Consider the following 20,236-nt stretch of genomic DNA (forward strand, 5'->3'; position numbering starts at 1 on the left):
GGTTTCCTTACTAAGATGTTTCCACTTAAATGTACAATAGATAAACATCCTTGTTTGTTGCATTTCACACAATCAGTATCATGCATGTCTTTGATAGAAATGACATTTCAGTGGAGGCTGCGCCATCCTGCCGCCCACCCTGTGTGCTAGAAAAGTCACTTGGAGCTTAAGGCATAGTTCCATGCTTGTCCTCCCTCTACGTGAGAGCAGAGATTGTGATACATCATTACACAGTGACAGCTTGTAGCTACTTTATCACGAATCATAAGACTCTCCAACTGTAAACCTATATTTATGTACTTGAGTAGCAGCCCTCCCCTAAAGTAAACATGCCTAGTAAGTAAATTATTTACAGGGAGTAGCATACCTAAACGTAGAGGAGGATGAAAGCTCCTTGTACATATGTGATCAAGGAAGAGTGACATACTCTCCTAGCAGGGGGTTTTGGCTTATAAAATTCAATTTTTGTAATTGAATTTACTTACAAATTCTCTCTCTCTAAACTGACAACATAAGCTAAATAGGAGCTGCTTAGAGACAATAAGTGGTTTTGGCTTACAGGGGCTAGCGTTAAAAACCCATCTACTGCCTAGGAAGCATGCTTATATTGCTCTTTAAAAAATATTTGTACACTATCCATACAATTTCATCATGCTCCAGTGTCACTGATGCAAATCAGTTCAATTCAAGTCTTATTTTAAGAGTGCTATGAAATAATGGAGTCGAATCTATTAAGCCACCCAAGCTACTTCAAGCTTGAGCTGTTTTACAGCCTAATGCACCAAGTCCATTCAATGCTATATAGAGAATGATTGGGAAAAATCTCGGATTCTTTGTGGTTACAGCTCGTACAGAAGACTCTGTCATCTCAAGGTTAATGTTTGATAAAGCAAACAGCCTTTGCACTATTTGAAACTTCCCTGTGTCAGTGAGTGGAGTCAGTACTGGATCGCTAAGTGTCAACGTGCCATCAGTTGAGGTCATAGTGGGCTGTTCAGAAAGACAGAAAGAATGGTCAGAAGCAGTTACACGGCAATGCAGTGCCTTCTTAAGGGCACCCTTGCTGTAGTGAAGCTGAACTTCTAGGAACATTAAAAAATGCCTTCCTATTAAATGTTCTACAAAGTAGTTTATATCAAAATACAAACAATTGGAAAACCAGTATAAGAACATAACTGCAGCACATTAACACTAACAAAGCAGTTCTATTAGCCACTGCTTACTGGGCAAAGAGGCACCCTTTAAACTGGTGTTTCTCTTATGCTAAGCAGGAAACAGTAACTGTTTCTCTTTACCCAAGAACTGCATCTTTTCCTGTGACTGCTGCCTCCTTTATTCAGGTTGCTAGTTCTTTTGGGACAAGGAGCCCATCTTTCCATTTCTTTGACTGCAAACTGCTTCAACTTTTTTCTGTTGAAAAGCAGCATGCAAGAGAAGTTCTGGATCCCATCAGCAGGCCCTGGAAACCCATAAGTAGGAAAGAGAGACAGATTTCTCTCCCACCACTGCTTCCCTGTAACCAGTATTCAAAGGCATACTGCTACTTGCTTATAGATAATGAAGCCAGCCCTCATTAACCATCATGCAAATTGCTTCTTCATTTAGGGCGCAATCCTAACCAACTTTCCAGCACTGGCATAGCACTGGGATATAAATAAAGTTTATTATATTTATTATTAGCTGTGCCTGTGGGGCATGTGCTGCATCTTGCAGTTGGGAGGCAATCACGGAGGCCTCCTCAAGGTAAGGCAATGTTTGTTCCCTTATCTTGGAGCTGCATTGTCCTTATGTCAGAGCTGGAAAATGGGTTAGGACTGCACCCTTAGTTTAGTACTGCTTTCAAAATGGAATGAAACACACCCCGGTGACATCCTGAGCAAGCCATCATGAGCAAAAAGCATTTGAGAGACTGACAGCCCACTCCTAACTTATGCTGGAGCAGGCAGGTCAGTGGGCCAAAGGGGGTACAGCCAAAGGCAAGGGAAAACCTTTCCTGTTACACCATGTCATACTGTAGCAGCCCCAATGGGTCTACTTAGATCTGTGCCACCTGACATGGTAACAGATCACAGTAGAACGGAGTGGCCAAGGGCCACTCCACGCCGCCTGGGAATGGGGTCAGGATCTGGCATAACTGCTGGATCCTAGTCTCGTTCCTCACTCCCTGCCCCTGGGAACACCAGCTACCCACCCTACCCCTGCCCTGAAGTGTCTCCCTCCAACCTCCTCCATACCCTCTCCATGCCCCCCCAACCCCTGCGTTGGCCAACACTAACACCCGCTGGGGCTGGGGCTGGACCTGGTGCAGGGAGGCCAACGCAACTTCTTGTGTTGGTCTCCTTGACTCCCAGCTAGGCGCAATCATGCACCAGTCCAAGACCACCTTAGAATTGCTACAGCCTGAAGAAACTTCAGCTTTGGGAATGAGAATGTAGCTCAGTACTGGAATGTACCTGCTGTGCATACAGGAGGTCCCAGGGAGGGCTGGGAAACATCAGTCTTAAACCCTGGACAGTTGCTGCCAATGTTGGCAGTAGTATAGTGCTCAATGAAGCAATGGGTCCAAACTTGGGTGAAGGCAGCTGCCGATTATTTAATAAAAAGAACCTTGGCATTCTCAGGTCTTCTACTCAAATTTGCATGACTTACCAAGCAACATAAAGAAGGGACAATCTGGAGATCACAGCAGGCACGCAGCAGGACAAGTGCATGATCTGACAGTTCTGTGGAAGAGAAATAAAATGAAAACAAAGCTTCAGAAGCACTGTTTAAAAGCAGTCAGTTGTAATCAAGCCCTGAAGCCCAGCATGTTTAAAAAGCCTAATGACATGAGCTCCTGGAATACAGCACGGGGACAGGTTCTCAAAGGCTATTTAAATCAAACCCTAGTGGAGAACAGACTCTGCTATTCTTAAGACATCAGCCTTATCTTAAACAATATCCAGAAGGAGGAAATTTTTCTGCCAATGTTTTCTACATCATCTTAAAGGCCAAACTTGACACTATGGAGAAAGCACCATGCTTTTCTTTTTTTATTTAGGTAGCACATGGGAGCACTTGCAACACTATGAAACATTTGGGGGGGGGGGCTTTAGTTCTCAAGGCCTACAACAACTCTTAAGCCAAATGCATAGCCCTTGTGCTCTATATTGCACCAGGTGGGGAGGCATGTGATTGAGAAAAGCACTGGGGCACAGGTAGCCACCCTAACCCTGCAGCAGTGGTCCTCCCCACTAATTAATAGAAAAGGAAAAAAATGCAGCACAATGCGTTTCTCTGGGACAGGAAGCAAAACCATCAGCAGAAGACGGAGAACTCGTTTAGTACCACACAGGAAAAGCAATACTGAAAACAATAAAAGCAGTATTTAAATCACCCAGAAGTACACCCCAAAATGACTTTTTTGTAATGGAGGGTGCTCCTACCACCTTCAATGCCTTTTTTATTACTATTATATACACACCTGGTATATGCTCTTGGGAGTGTACAATCTAAAGTCTGTAATGGGAGAAGGGGCAAGGAAGGAAAGTCGGGACACCGGTGACGGGAAAAATCTGCATTCAGTTACCTGTACTTTGGCTTAGGGCAGGGGTGCCCAAACCCCGGCCTGGGGGCCACTTGCAGCCCTTGGGGGCTCTCAATCCAGCCCGGAGGGAGCCCCCAGTCTCCAATGAGCCTCTGGCCCTCCGGAGACTTGCTGGAGCCCATGATGGCCTGATGCAACTGCTCTCAGCGTGAGGACGACTGTTCTACTCTCACCTGAGCTGTGGGACAAGGGCTCCCTCCACTACTTGCTGTTTCACATCTGTGATGCAGCAGTGGAAGTGAAGGAAAGGCTGGCCTTGCTTTGTGCAAGGTCTTTATAGAGCTACTGCATGACCTTCATTCATACAAGTTCCATCTCTAATAAATTCATTTATTCATATTTTAAATGTAAATTAATTATTTTTTTTAATTAGAGTGTCAGAGAGATGATGTGGCCCTCCCGCCAAAATGTTTGGGCACCCTGGCTTAGGGTCAAAGAAGGGGGCAATATAGGTAATTAGCAGGATCATGAGGGATTTCCTACCTTGTCTTTTTCTTTAAGTCAGTCTACGATGCAGGTTTCTAGTTTTAGGTTGACTCCCTTCCATCTCTCTCTGCTCAGTCAGAGAGTCTCTCTATCCCTCTCACTGTCCAATTGTGTAGTTCCTTCAATAAAGTTTTTTCTCCTCTCTTTATAACCACAAGCCTGGCAGCGATCATCCTAGCAGAGGTCTCCAAAAATGCTGCGCAAACCACCTGTGCCAACAACTCTGTGACCCTCTAATTTTAGTGCCACCGTGTCACTCTCACTTTTAAAAAAAATGTAATTTTCACTCCAACACGAAATTGCAGCACCCAGCATTTTCATGAAAGCCTGAGCCTCCCTGGCACACAATGAGAGCAGTCATCATCCTGTAAATGTGAATGAAACGTCCTGTGTTCAGTGCAAGTTAGGGCTGAGCAATTTCCAGCACGATGCCCAGTTTTATGCTTTACGGATATAATGGCTTGTGGCTGGAAGTCTCAGCCAGTTTCATGAACTGCTCAACGGTCTACCCACCCAGGCAGTATGAAAATGAAACTTACTGAAAGGGAAGGGGCCATAACTCAGTGGCCAACCATATGCTTTGCATACAGAAGATGTGATCCCCAGGATCTCCAGGTAGGGATGGGAAGAGACTGTCTGAAACTCTGGAAATGCTGCCAGTCAGTATAGATGATACTAAGCTAGATGACCTAACAACCTGACTGAGTGTAAGGCTTCTTATGTACTGCTGTTGCCCCCTCACTGCAATTAAGCTAAAAGAACCAAGACAGCACCCCATGCAGATCTTGCTTTGTGAGAAAACTGCTGGTTTCCCCCTCTTTCTGTACCTGCCACAGCACTGAGGAGGAAGTGTGCAGCTGCAAGAAGCTCCTGGCTGTGAAGGCTGTGATCCTTCCGTATCATCCGTTCGTTCTGTAAACGGATTCCTAGTAGCCGCAAGAACTCCTCAAGATTTTGCTGTGCGGGAGGCTTCAACTCTGTCATTACCAAGAGTTCTCGACTAGCTTCTGAGCAAATGCTGTCCATCTGCAGACAAAAACAAAACATAGACCCAGTATTAATGGGATGTTAAATGTTAAAGCAGTGTTGCTTAGTTAACAGGAAACCAGGTTTGAAGAGAGCATAGTGTGTGTTTAGGAAATAAGCTGTTACCACATCCTCCAGCTGAGTCACCATTTCTTCATGAAGCAGAAGTTCTTGGAACAGGCAGTATAAAGCTCCTTGCCTCTCTTCAGGGAGCATCATAAAGGGCTGGAATTGGGCCTTTAATTGTAAGGCATCTTTCAAAAAGAGAAAGGGGACACATTAACCATACATTGCTTGACAAACATCCTAAAATCCTCAACAGCTAATCAGTCAATCAGTAAGAATTTGTGTGATCTATTTATGGGCCACTTTGGGCATTACTGAAGTCAGGGATGGGAACTTGAGTGAGGTGAGTCAAATCTGAGTCACAAAAATCTGTGTTTTTTCGCTGACTCATATACACTCGAGTCATATGCATGGAAGACTCGGCAAAACACTTGTGTCAAAGGCCCCTGACTTGCACTTGGTCCCCATGCATCCAGACTCAAGTCTGTCTGTGCCTGGGTGTGCTTGCTTACTGTTTTCGCACCGTGAAAAACCTCAAGGGGTCATCATTCAGACCAGGCGATCAGCAGGGAGGTTCCAGCCAGGAGGCAAGGAAGGGGTAATGTTTGCTTTGCATCCAAGCATACACACACACCCTGGAAGAAGCTCCATTATTTTTCCCACACCTGACACGTGTATCAAAAAGACTCGTGACTCAAGTCTTTGAGTTGCGAAAATGCTCTGGGCTACTCGGAAAGTGCCCCCATTAGGATTTGTTTTTGAGTTGAGTTGCAGGAGGTGGAGACTCGTGATTCAACTTGAGTTAAGCTGTGCTGGATTTGCCCATCCCTGACTGAAGTTCATTTCAAGACAAAATACTAGAGGTGCAAAGTTTGCTAGAAAGCAGATCTAGGTATGGTACAAATTCTTTTATACTTCTGTTCCCATTGAATGCTTCACTGCTGGGCTTTCTTGCAGAAAACTTGTAGTGTGTTAAAGAGGCATGCCTCCTGCAAACTGCTTAAGAAGAAGCCTCAAAATGCCTCAGTTTCTAGTGTTTGCCTTGCCTTTTCTCTATCACTCATGTAAATATTTTTACTTTTACTTTAAAAATAAATAATTCACATCATTTTTATCCATGGGTAACTGATTTTATCACTGATTTCTTTCAGCAGATGTCCATTCTAAATACTTTATGGCACACTGACATGAATTTATTGAAGATAGGGGGGCAATTCTACAAGTTCAGTATCTAATCTGAAAACAAATTTAAAAAATGGACTCTGCAATTTCCAAAAGACGAAGTATTTATGTACAGGAAATGGAGGACCAGTTGGTCTTGGCACACTCAATTTAAACCATTAAAAAAATCCAAAGTACTATTAACACATATGGCCAAACAGAATGACTTGAGGTTAAAAACTGACAAACACAGTTTGGTTCAATAGCTACACAATTCAGTTACAAAGAGGGTGGAACACTGCTTGAACAGCTAACGCAATAAAGAGCCAGCATCATAAGCCTTTAAGAAAGTCACACACAACGGGTTAGCCAAGGAAACACAATCACATGGAGCTTTCAACAAAAACACTCCTATTCTAGACATACAAAGGGATGCATTTATTTCTTTCAACCTCTTCTCTATTCCAGAGAAAGTTCCATTTTATCCCAGTTACTGCAAAGAGGTTGCGCTGGTCAATAGCTATGGCCAATTACAAACAATTGGTCAATTTAGGAGGCCTGCGAAAGGGTATACTGGTGCAAGGGCTTATCTACAACAGAAAAAGCAACCAGAAGAGGACCTATCCTGGGAAGCTGTTTTCCTGCTTCCTCCATTTCTTGAAACTGCCATTTTTCTCATCACAATTTTGCTGTAGACTTTAGGTAAAATGCAATGAACTACTTCATAATAGCACACAATTTTCACCACCCTCAAATGTGGTCTCTTAACGTGACCCTCACCCACAGCTTCTCTATCTAGGGCTTCCCAGAAAAAGGCGGTGCTCACTGAAGAAAAATAAGATCTGGTAGGTCATGATGCCAAGTAAGCCTCTGCTGAGGAATTTAATTAAGAAAACGTTTTCATGCTGTGTAACAAATGCTCTCAAGAATTGCTAGTCCAGGCATGTGTCAACAAAAATGTTATTAAAATGGAGCAGTTTGGCAAAGGTACACAAACTGAAATCGGTCATAATTATGTACATAGCAAGGGACGATGTACCCCCAGCAAGAGGGGGTACTGCTGAAATGCATGTGTTTTGTCATAAAGCACTTACATGAGTTTCTGCAGTGACCCAGAGGTGTTCTCCAGAGTGGAGAAAGAAAGCAGATACATAGTTTACCTCCCTCTGCGGAAAAGTCAACACTAAGCTCTGCAAACATACTTAGAAGTCTAGGATTAAGCAAAAGGGGCGGTAAAATATAACAGTGGGGGACATGAAGTCCAACTACCTTACTTTTAGAGGTTTTGCTTGCAAAAAACCCAATTTATTTCAAAGAGGAGAGGAGAGGCCAAGTGCCTGTTGCTGAATCCACACCAGCTCCAACTTGCATACTCTAGTTTCTAACTGTTACCCTGCACATGCCCAATCTCGTCTGATCTCGGAAGCTAAGCAGGGTCAGGCCTGGTTAGTACTTGGATGGGAGACCGCCTGGGAATACTGGGTGCTGTAGGCTTATACCATAGTCTTTCAAGACTGAAGGTTGCCAACCAGCAAGGGATTTTCAACTAGATGTTAAAGAGGGAATGAGTTAAATTCTAATTTTTATTGTATTTAAAAGAAACATAGAACAAAATATTTTATTCTTTTTTTTGTCATTACCTGTTCTCAAAATGCTTAACGAAGCCTCACTGGGAATAGGGCTTTCAGGGTCAGGTTGGTTCTCATGATCCACAGAATCCAGGTGGAGGAACATGGCATCTCGGATGGCTAAGGGGTGATAGGAAGGCCCTTCAGTGCTCTCTCTTTCAAAACCGCCTTGTTGCTCGTGAAGTAGGCAGAAGTCTGTCAATTAGAATCATTTAGGTTATATTACCCAGAAAGACTCTGAAATCAAATACAACGAACAAATGACTCGACAACATTTCAGCCTCCCCCTATCCCTGTCCATCTCTCATTGTGTGCATCTGACCTTTGGAAAATAAAAATGTTGCTTTGTACTAATTGCTTCCAAATATACATTTATATTTGAACTACTGACGTTCCCCTGGTAGCTTCCTGCTTGTTTGAGCTGTGTTGGCCAAGAGTGCAAGCTGCCTGCCTGTACGTCACATTGTTCAGTTAAGCAAGAATGCTATCCTGTTAAGCAAGAAACACCTGTGTTTCAACAGGTACTAAAAAAATGAAGATAATGGGCTGGGGGGGGGCGCACAGAACCACAGAGAATGGATCCTACAGTTACTGGAGGCACAAATACGGGGTGGGGGGACAATGACGACACCTGTTTATAATCCACTTTGATTCAAAAGATGGGCTATAATCTGTAGGAAAAAATGAGTATGAAGCTCACCACTACTATCCCCTTACTGCTAACCTTTCATGGTATTGCAGTATAGCTTCCACAGACTCACACCATGAGAATCTATCCCAAGCTACCACCCAACACATTCAGTCACGGGGGAGCCAAATTTAAAATGACACCACGGCATAAGGTGAGAGGTGCTGATCTCCCCCCAGTGATTTCCTCAATAAAGATCTCCCCTCCAAAGCTTTCATCTGCCCCATTTTCCCTAAGAATTTCATTAGGAGAATAATGTAGAGGGAAGAGTAGTCTTCTCCAGTACCCACAATGGCTGCTTTTGACAAAACCTGAGAAACAGAAGATCTGATCATAGAAATTCACTCTGATTCTGCTACCTTTCAGCGAACTTTCCTTTAACTTTAGAAGAAGATGTAAAAAAGACAGGCAAGCAACCCTTTCAGTACAGGAGAAAACTCTTAAATATCTCTAGAGACACTTAAAAGGTGGTTTATTTAGTACCATAATCAATTCAATCTGTGCTTTTCAATGAGTTTTTGAGAATCATTAACAGCTGTCAGGTTGTGGCAGTCTCATTTGACATACAATTGGAATAAAAATTAGATGCTTTGCCTTTAGAAAACAGCAAAGTTATCATTAGTACCAGAGTTATAGCACTGCTGTTTATAACTGCCACAGAAAAGGTATTGAAGAGCTGGGAGAGTTCAGTCCTTCCTTACAAGCAGAACACAGTGCACTTGCAAAGCTGAAATGAAATCCACACAGGAAGAAGAGAATAGCAGATTACTTAAGAATAAAAGTGAGAAGGAACAAAACGTTGTTAACAATCAAGCTTAGTGTTCACAATCATGTCCAGAATTTAAACATAACCTTTCCACATTCATATCTCTTTGAATTGAGAGCATATATAAAAGAAAAGGGGAGGCACCCCGGTGCTATAGAGAAGGACAAAAGCAATTGTTCACGAAGCCATTAGCATATCAAAACCAGTGCAGCAATTTTCAACCTTTTTCATTTCATGGCACGCTAACAAAAAACTAAAATTGTCATAGCACACCATCCGTTTTTTGATAATTGACAAGGCACACTGAACTGTCGGCAGGGGGCTTACATCCTCCAGTGCCCCTACTAATAAATGACCCCCAAACTCCCACAGCACACCTGCAGACCATTCACAGAATACCAATGTGCTATGGCACAGTGGTTGAAAATTGCCTTGGAGATTAAGACAAGTCACACAGCAAGAGAAAGAAAGTAAAAATTAAAAAGATCACCCTCGCCCAAGTAATAAGATTCTGCCAGGGTGATTCTCGCATCTCTGTTTATTCTAATGAGAGCTATGTGTGAATACTACAAAGAGAAGATATTGGTGACACCTAATATATATGCGCCTGTTCCCAGAGAAGCCTTCAGTAAGAAGGTTCCAAGTCAGTAAGTCTGTTTGAATGCCTGTATTCTCCTCCTGAAATGCTGCTCTACCCTACAGTAGATAGAAGAGGTACCTTTAAATTGCAAGGAGGGAGGGATTAGGAGAATCTGTGACCCTTCATCTGGAAGCCCCCCCAATTGCCTTTCTCTATAGAAAGTTAATGGGGAGGGGAGCTCCAGCAACCATGACTTTGCAAGTCATTTTTTTTTGCAAACCATGGCTGGGTTTGCAAGGAGAGTACAGGCTTCTGTGTTGCTAACAGTCAGCAGATCTCATTCTCTCTAAACTTATTCTCTCTAAACTCTAAAATTACAATTCCTCAACTCTGACATAGAGGCCCTATACCTTCCATGCGGGTAGGCAAACAGACTGATAGCCCAATCCTAACCTCTGCTGGAATGGGGAGGCAGGCTGGTGGTTTTGGGGTCAGTTGCGGCTCAGTCAGGGGCAAGGGGAATTGCTTCTCCTTACCCTGGGGAATGCTGTAGCAGCCCCAATGGGGCTACTTGGATCTGGAGCTGCTCCAGGATGCACAGGACCGGAGATAGAATCTGGCACAAGTGCTGTATTGTGGCCCCACCCCCGCTCACCTGCAGTCTGCCCACGGACCCACCCGCTGCCCGCCCTGAAATATCTCCCTCCTGTCCTCCTCACGCCCCCCCCGCACCAGCATGACTTGGCCAGTGCAGGCTCACCTTCACACCAGCCCAACGGGGATTGGGTCGGCCTCCATGCTCTCTTGGTGGTGCAAAAGTGCTTTATGGTTCTTTCGCGACGCTACTGGTCCCTTGCGCCAGCCCATGCCCTTTTTTGGTTTGTGCCCTGAGTGTTATTTGGTTGCTAGATCAAGTTACAACCCATAGGTCATATGGACTGTAGCTTCTGACAAGTTCTAATGCATTCAAAGAACTACATCTCCTATATTACTAATACTCAAATTAGGGGAAAGCACAGAAAAAAATGTATTAAGGAAAGCACACACTACACAAGGTATGACACCCAAAGCATGACACCCCTGCTACCAAATGTGAGTTACAAAGAAACAACAGGCTTGCTACAGATGCCAACTGTTCAGGACATGGGAAGCCAACTACAAGCATCAGAGACATTTTCCATGTATATTCTGACAATCTGAGTTGAATTCTTTCTAGTGAGATAATAAGTAGATTGCTCTGGTATTCACAATAGCAATTACAGCACAATCAAGTTGGAGGCGATATATTATGACACAGGTAACCTTAATCCAGAATTCAAATTTGGCTTTTTTAGTAATTCAAAAGGAAGATAAACAGCTGAATAAGGAAAAACCCAATAAAGCATGGGAAAATGGCACAATCCCTTGTGATCTGCTGTCATAACACATTAAGTCAATAAAGCTTATATACACAATGCAAGGTTAGTTATTTTAGACACAAGCTCTTGTGCATCAAGAATGGAGATAAATGCTAGAGCTCAGGAATGCCCTTCCACTTCAGCAAGTACTGACTCTACGGTGCAATATAGTAGTCTCAATTCAGACATCATCCATTCATGCCAACAAGTGTTTATTTTTCGAGTTGCTGTGGGAGGGTTGAAAATGAGTAGTGGAAGAAAAATGGGCTTACTTGGTGGCACACCCCATCCATCTGCAAGAGTTGGGTTTGTGGGTTGCAGCAGGCCTCACTAGTTCCCCCACCCACTTTCCCATTATATCACAAAGGAGGGGTATCCTGTGATAGCATTAAATGCATGAGTTTTTTATGAGGCTTGAGAGATAAGATAGACAAATATTAAACAGGGCAGGGCAGAAAGAAACACCTAAAAGACAGTAGAGGTTAATGATCTCAGGACTGCTCTTACTATCTACATCAAACCAGGCATTCCAACAAAACAAGGAGTCGTAGTTTGAAAATTCAAAAGTTTGAAAATTAGCAATTTGTGCTAATGCTCCTAACTATGTACTTTTAAATGGGTAGTCCTAGATTTATGGAGTGCATTTCATTAAATTATACCCACACTTTGAAGAAAGGAATTTTTAGTAAGGTTTCTACAGGGGAGTAATGCAGGACACCCTGGCAACTACAAACAGTATCTGCACTACTTCCTTACTATCAGTGGGACAAACACCCGCAGAGATTCACAAGAAAAATGTGGGTTTCCTTCATTATGTACCATCCATTGTAAAACAAAAAAATGAAAAGCATGAAGGACTGTATTTTATTCAGCTACACTTTGTGTTATACTTGGCTATGCCACAGCCATACTCCTCTCCTTATGTACCATTCCAGGCAAATTCATTTGATACACAAGGAGGAAAGTATCAGCCCCAACAATGCAAAAGAATCAGAACCGTGGAAGAGAGCATCGGCACAATTCAGCATGGAACTGTGCTGACTGCATCTCTTCTAGCTGAGGGACAAGCTGGGCACCGTATCATTGAAAAGCTCATTCTTGCACCTAAACAGACAGGTAAGAGCTGGACTGCAATCCAGAGACATTGTCAGACAGCTGACAATTGGAGCAAACAGGCAAGCTGGTGGAACTCGCAGGAAATCAGAAATCCTTTTGTCAGAAGCCAAGGCTGTGATACAGTACATAAACACTACGTATGGAGATCTCCCAGGCCCTGCAAGTTGAGGATGCTGCTAATTCTGAAGTGACACAGTGAAGCAACCTTTTCTGCCCATCATTAGCCATTTCCCCCACAAAGTCATTAGCCTTTGTGAGATATGGAAAGTAGCCCTCACAAACAACATCTGCATATCCACTGCAGGTTTCCCCCTGCCCAGCTCCAGAGAATTTCCCTTTCCACAGCCTTCTGGTTGAATCTTCATACTCCTTTGTGCAGGGGTTCCCAAAGTGTGTGTTACTATGCTTTATGGCACTGTGACACCCTCACAGGGGTACTGTGGGATGTTTCGGGTGCCCCTCTTACCTGTTCCCCTGGCAGCGCCCTTGGATCTCACAAAATCCTTCAAAAAATTTTTATTTATAGAATTTATACCCTGCCTTTCTATCCCAACAAAGGGCACTCAAGGTGGCTACCTTTGGGTGCTACCTTGGATTTCATGAGATTTTGCATGGTCCAAGGTGGTGGCACCCAGTTGAGCCAGGAAGAAGAGGCTGCAGGGTAAACTTGGGAATCGCTGCCTTAGCACTTAACACATACACCCACAGTATAGGAAGCTGCATATACTTCAAAGAAAAAGAAGACAGACAAAAACCCTCCCCACTCCTCCTCCAGAAGCTCTGGAGGAAGTTTGTGGCGAGAGAGGAAGTACTGTAGTGGAGTCATTCTCAGCAGTGATTCTCTGGAGTGAATCTCAGGAGCCACTCCATGTCATCACTCTCCTTTCTTTCCCCACACATTTTTACTTTCTTTTTCCTGTATTTTTAAAAAAAGTCTTGCAGAAGAGGCAGTGCTGAAGAAAGCAGTAAGGTGGGGTGAGTAGGCTGAAAAGCTCTTTATGGCAGGAGGGTGCAGGCTGCTCCCCACCAGTCCTTCACCATGCTGTCTGCCCCCAAGGAAAGAGTGTGCCTGCAAGCGAGTTTTCCTTGTAGCAATTTTGCACAAGTCCTCCAAACTGCTAAAACGATTTTAAAAGCATTTTAAAGGTACAGTGGGAAGGGAATTCTAGAAAACTCTGAGTAAGTCCAGAGCGAAAGCAGATGGTACATGAGCAGCAATGGATTATAGCCACTGAATGAATTAGTAAACAACCAAACTGACTCTGACAGATGGAACTGCTGGGAGTCAGGCTCATGTGTCACTAATATGCTCATTCATTTCTGACACAGAGCTTATTCTCACACAAACACAGCTTTAGGGTCACCTTAAACACAAAGGTGCACTTGCCAATTCAGCAGAACTAGGGATAGCATTAAGCAGCCAAATACAATTGCAAAACCCATAATCACTTTTTCTAACTTGATTCAGAAGTTATCAGACAGTGAAGAACTCGACTGACTGCATCATGATCTAGCCCTGCTAAAAAAAAGGCATTGCTCACTGGGCAATAGTGCTTAGTAACGTTGCTCAGGGGAAGAGAGGGTAAATGGGTACATTACTTACCAAATTGGCCATCACGCTTTATATACAGTTCTATTACACCATAAGCAATAGTTGTGGGAGCAGGAATCTCCAAGATCACGTTAGAATTCTTTATCACACTTCCATTTTCACTCACTGATACCTGCGGGAGATATTCATCTGCTCTTTAATTTATCCTTGTTTAATCCAATGCTGCAGCAACATACACACAAAATTAATGTCAAGCAAGGCAAAGAAAATGCTCCAGAATGTAGTGATACAAAATGAATTCAGGCTGTCTGTCATTTCTAAGCTAGTGACGCAAACTGATGAAACAAGAATAGAAATTTGTCAGTATTTAATATCCAGAGCTCAAAACAAGATGCTCATGTTATGTTTCCTTCCTTCAACGTGTAAAATGCATTGCAAAGGGGTACCTAAAGTGGAGCCAGTGATCAGTATTTCTGTCCTGTTCATACAGATTTAGGGCACAAAAGAACATTTCAAAAGGTATTTTCTTCACACAATGCATCGCTGGCTTACAGAAGTTCATTTCCGCAAGGTCGGCCATGGTTACTTGCTTGGATGGCTATTTTAAAGAACTAGGCAAACATGAAGTTCAGGTCTACTGTTGGGTATTATCCCAAAGAGCTACAAATGAACCCTCCATCTAAGAAGGAAGCTTATATAGTGCCTTCTTAGATGGAGGGTTCATTTGTAGCTCTTTGGGATAATACCAAATATTAAACAGGGCAGGGCAGAAAGAAACACCTAAAAGACAGTAGAGGTTAATGATCTCAGGGCTGCTCTTACTATCTACACCAAACCAGGCATTCCAACAAAAGTACCAGGGGTCAAACATTCCAACAGAAAGTACCAGGGGTCAAAGACAAACTGCAGAGTGTGGCTGTCTTCGTGACACTTGACTGCTGAGCCTCTCCACAGCTAGCAATAGGTGCACTGTAGTCAACAGGCCTTGCTCTGATCCAGCAATGTCTTTGTCTCCTCAGTCTGAATCCAAAACACAAGACTGGCCAAGTACCTCTTGCATCTGCCATTTTTACATTACAAAGATGTTGCACGTCTTCCACTACCCTAAGAATTCGGTTAAGGCAATTAGCATGACAAAGCAGCCCTCAATTGCACAGAGCATGTATTTTTTAGAGAGCTGCCTACAAATTTTAAACCACTTACTCTACACAGTAATCATACTGCAGGCACAGACAATTTTTTGCAAAAGTATTTTTTGAACACCTGAGAATGCCAAAGGAGAAGTGGAGGGAAGACAGACAAGAATTGAAGAACTTCAATTCTATAAAGCTACACAGGTATCAGTGCCACAGGCCCTGGAGTAAAAGCCTGCAATGGAGCCCTCACACTTATGGCAGTGGGCAATGGGGAGTATTCCCTCCCTGCTTCCATACTGGTGAGCAAGGTAGGAAATAACCAGTGCTAGGGGGCTCAGGGGATCTGGCCAACCCAGTGGACTCTCAGCCAGTGCCCCCCCCCCGAGCAATGAAGTGTTTTAATTCGTAGACCCAAGACACAATCCACCAAAAATTTTATCCTGTACATGCCCCAGTGAAATAAGAGCATGTTGCACAAGATTAAGGAGCTATATACAGTCTTGAACAGTTTTTGCTCATTTCAGTGTGGTTTGTATATAACCATCAGAAGTTGCATCTCTGAGTTATTAGAACTTTGGTCCAGCTAGCTCAGGATCATCCATACAAACTGGCAGCGGCTCTCCAGGGGTTCAGACAGGAATCTTTTTCTGTCTAGCTGGAGGTGCCAGGGAGCAAGTCTGAGACCATCTGCATTCAAGGCATATGCCCTACCACTGAACTCTCACGCACAGCAAAGGTCTCAGCAGTTGTGCATTCAGCATACAATGTGCAGGGTCAGCCAGCTGAGCACTGGGTGAAGGGTCACATCCACCTGTGGAGGTTGGCTTCTGAAACCTCCAGTACCAGAACCAGCTATGGCACAAGTCAGCTGAGAGACTCCCACATGCAGCTTTCCCATCTACAGATGGGAGCATCCCCCAGAAGCTCCTGCATCACCACAGGGCCTTTAGGGGATGCTCCCATTAGTCAGTGGAGAGGATAGAACTGTTGCATGTTTCCTACCACTGCTGGTGGGGTTCAGGCCAGGGTCTTGCCCCAGAGTCCCTAGCTACTTGTGCTGAGACTGGCGATGTGGATCCAACACAAATCACTGCATACTTATAGAGGAGTGTAAGATTTCCCAATAAATCTAGAGAAACAAAACACGACAAAACCAAAACACTGTTGAACTGCTGAAAGAGTGGCAATCTGATTTCTACGTCCTTACCTTGACAATTTTTGTACTCAGCCCCACCATACCAGCAATTTTCTCCTCAGTTTCAACATATTCCGATATTAAACATTTCTGAGTTGTAACTATTCTTTCGGTCATGATACAAAGAACTTCATGCTTCCTCTCAAGTACTTGTTGCAGCAACGTGTGGTTTAGATTTATTGTCCTGAAGATGACAAGAGAATGGAAAGATGTAAAAATGGTGACTGAAAAATACTTTGTTTACTAGCTATATCCAGAAGCACTGTTCCGCAATAAGTTATAATGAAGTATTAGTTATTTATTAAAGGAGTTTGTTTCCAGTAAGATAGGATTACAGACCGAGTCTTACTGAACACAGTGGGCTTCTTCTGAGTAAAATAACACCATTTTCAAACACCTCTATACAATGGTAAGTCCTAGGAATTACTTCAACAGCCACAAAAATCACACACTGAGATGCTACATATGCAAGTTTATTGACCACATTAGAAGACATAGTGTCACCCTAGAATTCTACACAGCATGCAATAACATGCAAACAAAATGTGTTATCCAACCAAAACCAGGCTATACCCTTTCTGTAACACTATTCCTGATCTATAACAGATCCAATTTTATGCAAAAGGTGCTATTCCAGGTAGAACTGGTAGAACAAGTGTACAGTAAAGAGAAAACAGTTCTTATATAATCAAGAAAAGTTCCTGGGATAGTGTTAAGATCCCCATGACGGATCTTCCTAGTAATGAAACTACTGTAGAGTGAATTCCAAATCTCGTCTCTTGGCTTCCTCACAGGGTACTGGAGCAATAAATAGCTGCCCAATTTCCTCTACTCAAAGAGAGGTTGAAAGCTACAATGCCAGTTCTTTCACAGCCTTTGTTCCCATGGAAGGGAACTAACTAGACCAGCGAGCATTGATCTAATCCTCTGTCACATTCCACCAAGCAGAGTCCCATGTTAGTTCTTCTATTAAGTCAGTTCAAAATACAGCTTTCCAGTGGTTTAATTTCAGACATGCCAGAAAGCACAAGTCCTACTATAAATCTTTGTAGCTTGGCTCAAAAGTTTACCGGGCTGTGTCTATACTTTATTCTTCATCTCTCTCAAAGCAAAAAAGAAATGCAAACCTCAGGTGAACTCACACAACTTCCATCCGGGGTAGCTGTGGCTTACCTGTCAATCTCTGACATGAGGTATCACTGTGTAGTTCAACATGTATTTGGCGAAGTTCAAAGTTCAAGTCTTATGCTAGTAATCTGTACATGTTCAGCATCCCTCAAATGGGAAAGCTCATACATACATCTCTCCTGTGGCTCATTGGAAAGGACACTTCTTGGTGAAAGCCAAGATCATGCCAACTAGAATTCAGGAAAGAATTCAAGGCAGGAAAGAGTACAAAGGTTAAAAGCAGGGTGAACCTATTTCAGCGTCCACACTTTGCTTCTTTCTAGACTGTCAGTAGAACTGATAGAGCTGAGAACAGGATGGGCATTATTCAGAGCCTCTCAAATTACTCCACCTCATTTCTGGGCAGTTTTAGCAGTACAATATGGAAAAAAAGACATTAAACACAAAGAACATGGCTGGTTTTAAAAAGATTCAGAGAAATAAGGATGCACCAAATTCACACTTGTATCTGAAGACGTTCCAGTTCAAAATGGTATAGAGTGCTTGAAAGGTCTCCTGAAAAACACTGTGTGGAGGTGCTATTGAAACCTTTGTTGCCTTCACATTAAGAGCATTCCCTTTCTACACAGCTGCATAGATAGTGGTTCCCAACCTTTGGGTGGGTACTACCCCCTTAAGGAGTGTAGTAACCCGACCAGGAATTTATGGGTGCCTTTAATATGCCTTCTAGGTTCTTGCCACAGCCAAATACGAGTAAGTTTTAAAAAAAACCAACAAAACCCTTTTTCTGCATCTAGTAAAAAAACCACCCTTTTTTAATACACGCATCTAGTGGCAAGAACCCAGAAGTGCCATTCTAACAGCACCTATGGGTCCCTGGTCAGGCCAATACCCTCTATAAGGGGGTAGCACTCCAAATGAAAACGTGGACACCTGCCCTGGGGTGTTTCCCAGGTTGGGAAATTCCAGCATAGGCTATCCCAAATTTCTCAAGTAGATTCTGAAATTCTGTTAACGCATTGCCAAAGACAGTGGCTCCTGAAGCCTACACCTACCTACTTACCTTCCCTTGACTTCCTTCATAAGCAACTGCAAGTCCGCTTCTTCTTTTTTTAGATTTCCAAAAGATGACTGACTTTCCACCAGACCTCTTCCTCCAGTTCCTAGACTGATCTTTCCAAAGGAAGTTTCAATGCTGCCCTTGACGTAGTCTTCAAACTTCCCTTCATACTTCACAAAGTCAGACTCCACAATGACTTAACAAACAAGAACAAAAAACAGTAGTTTAGACTTCAAGAAATTCAGGAGACACAAGAAGGAACTGCTGTTTAAAACAGAGTAAGAGGAATGGCTAATAAATCAAAATTGAAGAGATTACTCATTTATAACACTTTGCTGATTTTATTCCTGTTTTAATTTTTTTGCTGTTCTTGTATTTGTGAGCTTTTGCGATACAGGTAATAAAGGAAGCAAAAATCTGGACCACTATGCCACAAAGCCTTGTGGGTAGAGGTGTTTCCGGTGAGTAAGACAGGATTACAGCCTAAGTGTTACTGAATACAATGGGCTTACTTCTGAGTAAGGTAAAATTACACCATTTTAAACACCTCTACATGAGCAAGTAAGAAGGGTGGTGGCCAGGTGGGAATTTTAGCCATTATGGCAGCCTCTCCAGATATGCTATTCTCTGGTTTATGACAATGGGTCAAATCTCTGCTTAACTAATGAGTCAGTGGGCAGCTTCAGTGAAGTCAGTATCCGTCTCACACTCCTAACTGTACTCTGAGAGTAGTCTCCCTCATAAAGAAGAAAGCAAAGGCTAGTCATGTTTCAGTTTCCATCTAACTCAAGTAGATCAAAGCTCTCGAATTACAATAGGCAGGTACAGCACACTGCTGCTACATAAAAGGGGGTGGCCTGCAAAGAATAGTGCCATTCAGAAACATCAGAATCCCTTGTGCTGGAGGAACAATGTTGCAGTTTAAACGACCATCTTATAAACATTTTAAAACATAACAACAAGTTAAAAGCAACAATAAGGCAGCATTTGGCTTTCAAAAGAAGTGTTGAATATTTCAGAGATTTCTAAAGCTGAATTTGACAAGGAAAGCTGACAAATCTGCAGTAGTCTGACTTAAAAGAAAAAATGTTTTGTAAGTAATGCCTGCACTTTGCCCCTTTCCTTATCTTCAGGACTGTCATTTTACCGGGTTTTATGGGTCTGTGTTCAACTAGCACATCATTCAGCGTGACCGACAGGAGATGGTACTTTGGCTTCTGCCAGCACCAGGTCTTCTTCTTCTTTGTCACCAAGTTCAGGAACTGCAATTTATCCAAGTCATTCAGACTGGATACGGGGATCAAGTCTCCTCCGGAGTCAATCTCTCGCACAAAATTTTTCGTGGCTTTCGCAAACATTCTGGGGATGGGGGATTTTTTTTCAGAATCTAAGGAAACAAAACCAACATCTGATAAATGGAAATATTATGAACATGCAGTTTTCAATTAAAAATTCAGACACTGGCTTGTACAGTTACAGCCTTCAAAGCAGGCTATATCAACAGTGCTTTTCCAAAACCACATCAGAGAAATGTAGGCTCTTAATATGACCATCTCAAATAATTTAGACCCCACAAGCAAGACTGCATCTACTTGAGTATTGAGGTAGGGCTGGAATTTTCAGAAAGCTCCTTCATATATTATACAGCAGTAAACTGGATCCCAG

At 43.0% G+C, this 20,236-nt stretch overlaps 1 protein-coding gene and 1 pseudogene across 1 annotated transcript; one reads left to right on the plus strand and one right to left on the minus strand.

The window, feature by feature from the left end:
* Window positions 1-750: 750 nt before the first annotated feature.
* On the minus strand, window positions 751-19,929 carry GSDME (gasdermin E). Its single transcript, XM_066626993.1, has 9 exons — window positions 19,719-19,929; window positions 18,575-18,767; window positions 16,396-16,567; window positions 14,104-14,224; window positions 7,966-8,148; window positions 5,225-5,352; window positions 4,900-5,098; window positions 2,650-2,723; window positions 751-990 (listed from the first exon to the last, which is right to left on the minus strand). Exons 1-9 carry the CDS (start codon window positions 19,927-19,929, stop codon window positions 751-753), a joined length of 1,521 nt encoding a protein of 506 aa, XP_066483090.1.
* Window positions 7,703-7,819, plus strand: LOC136654598 (5S ribosomal RNA; annotated as a pseudogene).
* Window positions 19,930-20,236: the final 307 nt, after the last annotated feature.

This window comes from Tiliqua scincoides, chromosome 5 (genome assembly GCF_035046505.1).
Source record: "Tiliqua scincoides isolate rTilSci1 chromosome 5, rTilSci1.hap2, whole genome shotgun sequence".
Classification (NCBI taxonomy): domain Eukaryota; kingdom Metazoa; phylum Chordata; class Lepidosauria; order Squamata; family Scincidae; genus Tiliqua; species Tiliqua scincoides.